The sequence below is a fragment of the Sapajus apella genome, unplaced genomic scaffold, assembly GCF_009761245.1.
Source record: "Sapajus apella isolate SASKATOON/1434 unplaced genomic scaffold, GSC_monkey_1.0 scaffold12, whole genome shotgun sequence".
Classification (NCBI taxonomy): Eukaryota; Metazoa; Chordata; class Mammalia; order Primates; family Cebidae; genus Sapajus; species Sapajus apella.
Genome location: NW_022436952.1, coordinates 19,763,040 through 19,774,250, shown reverse-complemented (window position 1 = coordinate 19,774,250; position 11,211 = coordinate 19,763,040). Strand labels below are relative to the sequence as shown.

General features: G+C 45.3%; 1 protein-coding gene across 1 annotated transcript in view; it reads right to left on the bottom strand.

Annotated features, from left to right (window-relative positions):
* LOC116553095 (heparan sulfate glucosamine 3-O-sulfotransferase 3A1) overlaps positions 1-10,919 on the bottom strand; it is a 104,690-nt gene extending 93,771 nt beyond the window's left edge. Inside the window, exon 1 of the mRNA XM_032280227.1 lies at positions 9,485-10,919. Coding sequence (XP_032136118.1) covers positions 9,485-10,083 — 599 coding nt within the window. The 5' untranslated portion in view covers positions 10,084-10,919. The remainder of the gene's footprint in view (positions 1-9,484) is intronic.
* Between the last annotated feature and the right edge of the window lie 292 nt (positions 10,920-11,211).

Sequence of the window (11,211 nt, the reverse complement as noted above, 5' to 3'; positions counted from 1 at the left end):
TCCCTCCCTTCCTTCCTTCCTTCCTTCCTTCCTTCCTTCCTTTCTTTCTTTTTTTTTTTTTTGCCCAAGTTTCACTCGGTCACCCAGGCTGAAGTGCAGTGGCGCTATCTCAGCTCACTGCTTTCCACATCCCCAGGTCCGAGCATCCTCTCACCTCAGCCTCCTGAGTACCAGGGATTTCAGCCATGGCCACCACACCTGGTTGATCTTTTGTATTTTGGGTAGAGACAGGGTTTCACCATGTTGCCCAGGCTGGTCTCAAACTCTTGATCTCAAGTCATATATCCACCTCAGCCTCTGAAAGTGCTGGGATTACAGGTGTGATCCACCACAGCCAGCTCCAATTACTTTTCTGACAACATATTGGCTTCCTCACGTAGCAGTTTTGAGAGTGTTTTCAGTGGTTATTGTTACTTTGTAATAAAAGGGAAAAAATCCATTGAATAATGGATTTCTGACATGCTCAACAAGATGTTCTGCGATGAGACTTCTTTAGAGAAAAAGGGAGAAAAGTTGACAAAAATGAACGTGGTTTTTAGTTATTCCATAATAGGCCAATTGACCAAGAGATATTTAAATAGTTTTAAAAATTCACTTTAATAACCACATTTTAATGTGTTGCCTAATTTTCTTTTTCTTTACTTTTTTTTTTTTTTTTTTTTTGAGACAAAGTCTCACTCTGTTGCCCAGTCTGGAGTGCAGTGGAGCAATCTTGGCTTACTGCAGCCTCTGCCTCCCGGACTTAAGCAATTCTTGTGCCTCTGCTTCCTGAGTAGCTGGGATTACAGGGTGCCCACCCCCACATCCAGCTAATTTAGTAGAGATGGGATTTCTCCATGTTGGCCAGGCTGGTCTCGAACTCCTGTCCCCAAGTGATCTACCTGCCTCGGTCTCCCAAAGTGCTGGGATTCCAGGCATGAGCCACCACACCTAGCCCTAATGTGTTGTCCAATTTTCCAACTAAAGGTCTAAGATCAGAATGTCCAAGTCACTCTACCACATGGGGCAGCCTTTCAATCCCCTGCATCTTTGGGACGCTGGTGGCTTGCTATGCAGGCAGGAACTACCTATGGACAATTCTGCTAGAGAACATCACAGAGACTATTCACCCCGGTGGTGAAGGACTGGCATGCTGGAGGTGGGTGAACCTGGGTTTGGCAGCAATTCTAAGATGTACATAGTTCTGTGACCTTGGACAAGTTACTTCATCTTTCTGAACCTGTTTTCTGATCTATAAAATATAGAAAATCATAGGATCTGCTTAAATAACATCAGATTACGAGCAGCAGAACATTCTGCATCATCCAGCACACAGCGTGGCCTCAACAAATGTAGTTAATATCACCTCACCTCTCAAATGATAGGTTTCATCAAAGATACATTGCAGGGTCCAATTATTTTGCTATTTTAAAAAAGGTTAAAAGGCATGAAAAGTACATACCCACTAAAATGGAAAAATGCCAAACAAGTAGACAATGGTATTAAATCACAGAAATTATTTTTAACTCCATAAGCACTTGCAGTTTATCCTTTGCACGAAAGTGGTTGATAAAACAGATCCAATAAAGATAAGCGAATGAAAATGCTGTCAGTTTCTTGGAATCTCTAGATGGAGTGGGTGTTATTTTGTTTTGCTTAAGTAAAGATAAAGTGGATAAAACTATTTTTACAGTTGTTAAAAATATCAGAGGAAATGTTTTGAGGGAGATTTTCATTGCTCTATTCAACCAGAAGCCCAGATAAACAACTGTGTGTTTAAAAACAGAAGCAGAAACGACAGTGCACCACCTAGACAGGACCTTTGAGTCTGATAACGCCGGCAGTCTGGCTAAGCAGTTCCAGTGGAAGAAACCCCCATAATTAGAAGGTGAAAGGATACTGGTCCTCTCCAGAGCTGTGGAGGTTGGACTTTCTCTCTTCCTGCCTCTTCCTTGAATGCATTAATTGCTCTAGGTCTGTTTTGCTCCTATAGAAACTTTCATAACCCATGGTATCTACAGCAAAGGTGAAAACAAGTGAAGTCAGCAGATACAATTCTTAAGGTAGCCTGGAAATTCTGGACTGGGTTTTCATCTTTGCCATTAGGTGCGTCCACAGCTCTGGCCCTATCTCTTTACCCTATAACCAGCTTCCAACTACTGACACCTGTTCCTTCTATGTTTGTAGCAAAAAAAAAAAAAAAAAAAAAAAGCCATATGCCCAAGTCTGATTTTCCTCTGACCCTTATTTTAGTTCTTCGTGCCCTCAGAGACCTGTCATTTACAGCAGAGATTTTGTTCTCTATGATAAGAAGCTTTGGGGAACCTTTCACATCTTCTTCACTTTACATTTACCAGCCATGGAGGACAGAAAGAAAGGAAAACGAAACTGTCTCTGTGCTTGGTTTGGGAACAAGAGAGTAGGAGGGGAGCCGTGAGCCAATATAATTATGAAATCAGCTGAGGGAAAAATCAGCATGTCTGGAAGTAACAGGTGCGGGCAGGGAGGGGAAGCTGGCGGGCCCGTCCTGGGGGCCTTCCAAAAGAAAGGAAAGAAGAAACACGGAATAAAAGGGAATCGGCACAGACACTATTTCAGTCTGAGCCCTCAGCCTCCAATGCCTGTTAAGCTTCTTCTGCCTTCTTTGACTGTTTTCACCTTTGATTTTAGAATTATTTTAGATACGAAAATTGTGAAAAATAGTACAGAGAATTCACATATCCCTTTCACGCGGACTCCCCCAGATGATCATCTTAGAGTATATCGTAACCCTAGTACGGTACAATGATCAAAACCAAGAAATTGATGTTGGTATAATGTTATTAACTAAACTGCATGTATCACTCACAATTCCCCAGTTTTCCCACAGATGCCTTAGTTCGGACCCAGGATCCGTTCAAGGGCATCCTCCTGTTTACTGGTTGGTCATGACTCATCTTTATCTCCTGCCATCTGGGATAGCTTAGACGTCCTCCGTCATTTTGCATGATTCTGACACTTTTGAAGAGTACCAGTCAAGTAATTTGTAAAATGTCCCCCAATTGGGGTTCATCTAATGTTTTCCTCATGGCTATACGGGGGTTATGGATTTGGGGGAAGATTACCGCACATGTGAAGTGCCATCCTAATTGCATTATATCAGAGAACATGATCTCAACACAAGGGAATGCTAACCCTGGTCACTTGGTTGAGGTGGTGTCTGTCAGTTTCTCCACTCGAATGCTCCTATTTGTCCCTTTCATCCTGCCTTCCTTTAACCTGTCCACCACCCTGCTCCCCAATCTGCTCTCCCAGGCCCTGGACTGCAGGTGCAGAAAGACCTATCCCATAGATACTCTCAAAGCACTTTCTCGTGAAGCTGTCCCATGTGTGGTGGGCAGGATTCTCCATAGGGCATCCCAGGGGCCTTAAGGGTTAAACAGGCTTCTGTTCAGAATCACAGGACCCTCCTTCAGAGCCTGTACCACACAGGGGAAGGAACAGGACTTCATTACTGATGTTGAAATAAAATCATCTGGAAGTATTTTCATTTGAAGCTGGCTTTCAGAAACAGAGGCAAAACACACTAACAAGAGTAATCTGGGACATATGGTATTCCTTTCAGTCATAGGCATTTTTAATATAAATCCCCTAATCATTTATATCTTGGTTTTCAGTTTTATTGTGAAGCCAAATCTCTTATTTTTCTCCAAAGAATAAACTCCCTGCCTAAAAGAAGTGAATTATTCTTGCCCAAAAAAAGGCTAAGTGCAGCTCATCTTGCTATAACGGCTACCTAAACACAAGTATTTGTTGTTGCTGAAGTTTCTTTTTTAAATTGAGACCAAATATGCTCTTACCACGATGAGGTTTTCAAAGTTCTCCCTTTAGGGGTTTCTTGCTGACTCCTCCTCCCACTAGGTGGCACTACATATCACATTCAAAGAGGGCTGTTGACAGCCGGTGAATACTTTGTGTTGAAAACTTTGCAAGAATGTCTCTCGAATTCCTAAGGGCAAGACTAAACTTCATTGCCAATAAACACTTCCCCAGTCTCCTTTCACATTTATTGTCATCAGACAGCTTCTGAAACAGGCCAGTTCTGAATTTCTGTAATACAGTCAGGCAACCTTAGGATAAATGTATGTTTTTAGGGGCATGAAGAGTCATGCCAAAATTCAAGCATTGCCTCATTGAAGGCAAGAAACTGGCGAAATGCTTCCATTCACTGAACTCAGCATTGCCTGGACTATGATCTCAACAGTGTCCCCAAACTGTTCCTTACTCAGGATGTCCAATATTGAGCAGAAGTTCCCCAACGACTTAATAACTTTCTTCTCATAAATTCAATTTCTAAGTTTTGGCTTCATGACAGCTTGTTTGTTCACTATATAAATACCCCCCACAGAGATTTTTAAACTGTATTAAATTAGCAAAGGTTTTAAAGTGCTGACAAGCATTTTTAAGACATCCTTATAAAATGCAAAGACGAGGGAGTGCAATTTCCTCTGATTACATATTAGAGGCACATATTTAATAAGCAACCTTATGTTCACAATTGCAACTCATCACTTAAGCAGAAACAAATTTTCTAAAAGCTTGGGATTTAATATCATTAGGAAATCTATACCAAGAAATGATGCTCTTTTTCAGCCAAGTTACTATCAACTTGGTGGAGGAAGATTTCCCCCTAAGGAAAAGAACTAAGAATATCAAGTTCCCAACTGGGCCCAGCAATTTGACTGATGGTAATTTGCAATTTGCAATTGTTCAACTGTGTCCCGGAGAGATGCGAGGCCCGTTTTGTTGTTGTTGTTCATATCAGGGAGTTTTGTTTGCTCTGCAACACTCTTCTGATGAAGTGAGCATCTAGTCTGTGTGAGGTTAGCCCCTGTTGTCATTAATTGCACAGGTTTATTTCACTCCCATGACCCTGCCAAAATACAGATTTGGCACTTATTCTTTCCTGGCCAATCCACAGACTTATTTACAAGAGACAAGTATTTTGGCCAGGGTGTTTTCTTTTTAAAGAGAGGGCAGGAGATTATAATGTCATGGTGGATTTTCATAGAAGTCTGTGCATTTCACATAAAGTATAGGAGCATGTTATGAATCTCATCCCTCTAAAGGAATATTCACTCTCCCAAGGCATTCCGGTCCAGGCTCTACCAAGTGTTTTTGTTGTTGTTTAATGCCTGGACTATGATCTCAACAGTGCCCCCAAACTGTTCCCTACTCAGGATGTCCAATATTGCTCAGAAGTTTCCCAACTACTTAATAACTTTCCTCTCATAAATTCTATCATCGTCCCTGTCTTCTGGATGTCTGCTCCCACATGCACATTCACGTGTGAGACAGACACACACACACACACACACACACACACACACAGAGGAACTACGCTGATTGACTTGCATTTCCGGTTCCGTCTGTTGGGAATGAGCCCAGAGTTCAGACATTCAGCAAACTAGATGACAGCATTTTGGCTCCTCAACCTGTGACTGGGTGGGGAATGCCCAGGTACTGAGAGCTTCTATAGACACGCACTGTAGACTCAGAGTCCGAAGCAACATCTCGTTCTTCTCCCAGCCCTCCTCTCTTCCAATGTTCTTTCCTCTGCCCTACGGATAGAGAGCCCTTGGCCTTCAGTCCATATGTCCTTGCATGGGTGGTCAGACTGCAGCTTCCTTGGCTCAGATTTCATTTCAAACTCTTCACACAGAAAGGGCTTGCACAGTACAGGAGGGTGGGAAACTGCGCATGGAGGTACTTTGCAGCTGCTCCCAGCTGCTACAAATGCCAACTTCTCCTCATAGGAGCCGAAAGGGCCTCTGCTCAGTATGCCTCTCTAAAGGACTTGAAAAACAGGGCCATGACCATCAGAGGCCAGGAAATTTCAAATTCTGATGAAGTCAGGGGAGCACTAACTCCTAAACTCCAAGCTGGACAATATTTGATCTTCCTGTAGGCACTAGAATAAAATGATTCTAGTGATATCCTTCTCTGCTGAAATTGTCCAGACTCACGAAAGAAAAGAAATTGAAATATAAGAAATAAACATGCTAGTGTAAGAGACTGGATAATAAATACTTCCTATCTTGTACCAAAATAATAGAATGAAATGTTATCAAATCCAAACATTCACATACATACAGATGTATGTGTATGTGTACACACAAATAGACACATTACTTAAATACTCTATTAATAGATATTGTTTATCTTACAAAAAAAAAAGACATATCTTTTAGTTGGTGCAGATAGAAACAAGCAGAAGAGAGCCTTATTAAATTCTAAACTCATCTGCTCTTGAACTACAGCAGAGGCATTCAGTCTTGACTTCCAGTAAAGATCAGTGTTTTCAGGCTAAGGAAACTTTTTCCTTTTCTTTATGAAGCCACAATACATACAAGAGAAATGGACACTATTCATTGCAAAGGACTGCTTTCCGGAGTCCTGCAAGCCATAGACATTTGTTGTACTGATAACATGTCTGCTAAATTAAGTAATGAGGAATGGTTTTTTTTTTTAAAAAACTCCATCAGGATCGAGTTTCTCAGGATATAAAAATTTGTCTTTGTTTTATTTGTTTTAGAGGAGGTCTATTAGGACATTTTAAATTAGTAAGAATAATTTTCTTTCTAGAGATTTTGAATAACAAATCCTTTTTCTTTGCCTGTTACTACAAATGTGTTCAAATAAAGGGAGGGTTTATGACTTCACTATTGGAAGAAAGTTTATAAAGTATTTTATTTTCTTCCCAGTGACAGTAATTTACTGAACAAGTTCAGTAACAGGCATTTCTAACTCACAAACTTGCTAATAGCAGCAGATTTGTCCCTTTGTGAGGACAGTAGGGGGCACTGTCACCACAAACTATCATGGCTAGCTTAGCGATTTTGCTGGGCAAAAAAAGGCTAGACATTTTAGGATTCCCCCATGTCAATGTACACCTAAAAATAATTATACAGGTTTTAATCTTCCATAATTCACTTCTGGGTGCAATTATCTGGAATTTATTTCTTTCTGGGTGCATGTGTGTGTGTGTTTGTGTATTAATGTGGTCATAAGCTTGTGGTACAATTCCTGTATTGAAAAGTTTGGGCTGACTCATGAAGGTCTAACTGAATCCCCTGTTCTAAACTATTAGCTGAATATAAGTAGCTAAAATGAACTTAATAGTTAAGTGGCATTCTGGGTGGGAGAATTTTTTTTTTTTCATAGTTGAGCCTTCAGTCTTGCTCGCAAACATCAAACTCCAAGTTCAGAGCCGAGATGAAAGAGAACTGTGGGTAAATTTCATTAAATAATCACATAATCCAGGCTCCATAGGTTGGATTTTTTAAAAAATAAGTTTCCTATGTAATTGAGTTAAACGTAAATTTATGCATCCAATAAAAAACCATTGCAAATGGTAAAACAAAGACATTGCTCCAACACTTAGAAAATTAAATTCACCAAACCATGAAGTCTACTGTGCAGCTATTTCTGTAACCACCATAAATTGCTTTACAGAACTCTTCTGCTGGAGTAAACAATCCAAGGGGAGATTTACTTTATAGCATGCATCCAGTTTCCAAAGGAGAGACTGGCCTAAAAGTTTATGACTCTTTTTTTCTTTTTTCTTTCTTTCTTTAAAAAAAGTTTTTAAATACTTGTGTTTCTCGTTACCTTGAAACCTTCCTCCTCTTACAGGAGCTCAGAAATGACCACAGAAAATAAGATCCAGGTCTGCAGATTGACTGGGCCCTCAAATACTCATTTCTGGAATAAGAAGAAACAATCCTAGTTTGTGGAAATAAAGTTTATATGGCAAAAGGAAAATAAAGGGTTTTAGCATAAATATTTCACCATATTTAATGGCACCTCAGAGCCCAATGTAGTGTTAGATGTTTCAGACAGTCGGCTTGAAATGTGTTCGCTTATAGCACGGTACGAGGCCGAATTCAAAGCAAACTGCTATAGATAAGAGTTTTAGGGGTCTTTAATCACTTCTTTCTTGTGTCCTTGATGGAAAAAACAGAGCTGCCTTTGTGCTAAAAAGAAGGACCTGTTGTTTCCAGATTCAACAGGTCATTTTTATAAGAACTTCCCAGAGGATACAACATAAATGACAGAAACACAAGGGGATATTTTAAGTGGCTGATGATTTTAAGTGATACATAATCTATATTAAGGGGAGGTTGTTTGTTTTTTCTTTCCAACAAATGGAAAGTTACTGTTTTAAAAGTGTTTAATGTTTAAATTCAATTTTTAGGGCCAAATCGTTTCTCTATGAGTGGATTTACTGTAAATTCGACTCTTGAAATCAATCTGCAAGTGCAATTGGCCCCTCAAGTAAATAAACTTGTCAAATCATGTCCATTTCCGTGTTGTGGATGAATGGTTAATTTAATGGGCTTTTTGAAATCTACCTAAATTGTGTTGTAATTTTTGTTACATTGTTTCAGTTAAAATAACAAAGAAAACACGTACTTTATGAACAAGATAAACTTTATAAAATGGAAAGTTCTAGCAACAAAATTTTAACTGGTACTTGGAAGAAAGAAAAAAAAGCCAATATATTATGGCAAACAAAATCCAGGCGACACTAGATTTATTAGAATTTGGCCGATTTTATTATTAAATGTGGTCTGAATTGGAAGAGGCTGGCGAATTTAAGATTAAGATCTAAGTAAGACTTATTTCCTGAACTGTATTGGCAAAGTTGCGGCAAAGTTGCACCAATGTATTTTTCTCTCTTTTGTCTTCTTCTTCTTCTTTTAATTGGCCTCCTTACTTGTAAAGAGGATCATTTGACGATCTTTAGAAAAGTTTCTGTCAGTCCAGGGACAAAAGTTACTTTTCCCTACCAATATCAAAATCACTTTACAAAACTCATTCCTTGCCCTCAAACAAAAGTTATTGCCAAGCGTCCTTTAAAACACAGTGCCTGGTTGCTTTCCCTTGCTCAGACAGACATATATTTTCCAAACTACCCAGATTCTCTGGTTCTTGACACTTTTACTAAGTCTCTATATTACTTCCCACCTAGGACAACTATCTGGCGAAAGGTCAAGGTAAATAAATACCTGATGGTATAGGCTGGGTTAACCACAGAGAACTGCCCAAAAGAATGAAAACCGGCTTCCTTGGAAAGAGAAAGGAAATCTATTAACTGTTGAATAGGTTTCTAATTTAGGAGAGACTTTTTTTTTTCTTTCTTTTTTCACCTTTAGCTAACTACATGAATACTTTTCGCAGAGCAAGAGAAAGAGACCAGACTTGGCAAGAGATTCCCAAGGATGGAAATCATGAAGGCCAGAATTTCCCTCCCACTCCCTCTCTCAACATCCACTTCCCAGGAAGGAGAAGGCGGCGAGAGACGAAAGGCCCCTCAACTTAAGGACAACTACTGATGACCCTTCGCCTTCTGCAGGAAGTGGGGAGGAGGGCGAACTGGGGGGTCACCGAGGGCTCTCCAACGACTTTCCCAGCCCAGTACCCCCGCGATCCTTCAGCCCCCGCCTGGGCCCGCCCCGCTCACCGGTACCAGGCAAGGCCCTTGTCGTAGCTGCGGTCGAAGAAGTGGGGCTCGGCGCCCACGGCGCGCACGTCGGGGTGCACGCGCAGGAACTCCAGCAGCGCCCGCGTGCCGCCCTTCTTCACGCCGATGATGATGGCCTGCGGCAGCTGCTTGCTGCCTTCGTCCAGGAGCAGCGCCAGGGTCCCCGGCGGGGCCTCGGCCACGCTGCTTCCCGCCCCGGAGCCGCCGGGAGCCCCGGTCAGGCCAGGGGACTCCTCTTCCCAGGCCGCCTCCTCGCCGTCGCCGCGCGGCGCGGGCGGCCGACGCCTCCGCCACTGCTGCAGTTGCAGGAGGCGCTTTCTCTGTGCCGCCGCCGGCCACACTGCCAGCTCCCGTGGGCCTCCGGCCAGGACACCGCGACCCGGGGCCCCTGCCTCCTCCCCGCCGCCGGACAGCCCTACGACGGGGCCGGACAGGGTCTGGCAGCGCTCGGCCAGGCAGTAGAAGACGTACAGGGACGTGAGCAGGGAGCAGAGCACCAGCAAGAACTTCCGGAAGATGCTGCGGGACAGCGGCTCTGCAGAGGTGGGGAGGGCGCCGGCCGGGCCCGGAGGGGCCATCCTAGCCGGAGGCGACTTCGGGCAACGCGCGGGCCATGCTAGGCCGGGACCCCGCCAGGTGTCAGAGCATCCCCCCGGCGGGCCCGCGCGCTGGACGGAGGCCACATCGCCGTGCGCCCCTGCGGCCGTGCCAACTGCCCCCGGAGGCGGCGGCCGGGGCTGCGGGGGGAAACGGAGCCCTGGGGGCCCCGCGCAGGATCCCTGCCTCCAGCCGAGGGGACGGGGAGGGGAGCGCAGTGCCGTGCTTAAGAAACCATCGTCTTAGACTCGCCCAAGTTCTGAGCTTGGGGAAGCGCTCTGCGCCCGGGTTCCCCCAAGAGTCGCCGGAATCGGGGTCTTGGTGGCGGTGGCGAAAGCGTGCGTCTCAGACCGGCCCCGAGAGGCCTCTCGGTGCGGATCTCCGCTCAGCGATGCTGCATCCCTTGCTGGGTCCCGGGTAGGGGACGGGCGGCGGCGGGGCCTGTGTGCTCCGTGCGCCCCAGACAGCGGCGAGCGACAGTGCTCTCCAACCCCGGCTTCCTTTGGCCCCCTTGCCCGCCTGGGCGCGTTCTCTCCGCCCGGACTCCGCTTCTTTCTGCCACGGAGCGAGGTTCCCCCCGAGTCCCTCCGCCCGAGCGGGAGCCAGAGGCCTGTACCAAGCCGTCCGCCCCTCTCCGTGCGTGCCGAGCTGCTCCAAACTGCTCTCGGACCCCACCTGTGAGCCGCGTGGCGGGGCCGGGCTGCGCGGGACCTGTCAGCGGTCCCCGCCACTGTGCTCGCAAGAGCTCACCGACTGCCTCCCGGGACGCCGCCGCCGCCGCCACACGTGGGACGCCGAGGGCAGCAAACTTGCCAGTGACGTCAACGGCCCGGGCCGGACCAGCCCCCGGACAAGAGCGGCGGGGCGCGGACCCGCGGCCGGGCGGGGCCAGACGGGCTGGGTGCGATGGAGAAAAGGTGGCGCGGGCTCCGCAGCGGCCGCCTAATGGCACTGGAGCGGGCGGGGGCGGCAGGGGCAACGCCCCTTCCCCAAGGTGCCCCTTTCCTTCGGGCGGCTTCGCCCCCTTCCAGTGGAGCTCCTGGCTGCAGCGGCTCCGGGTTTGCCTGAGTGACAGCTAAGGCCAGCCGGATCCCTGGGGCCTGACTTCC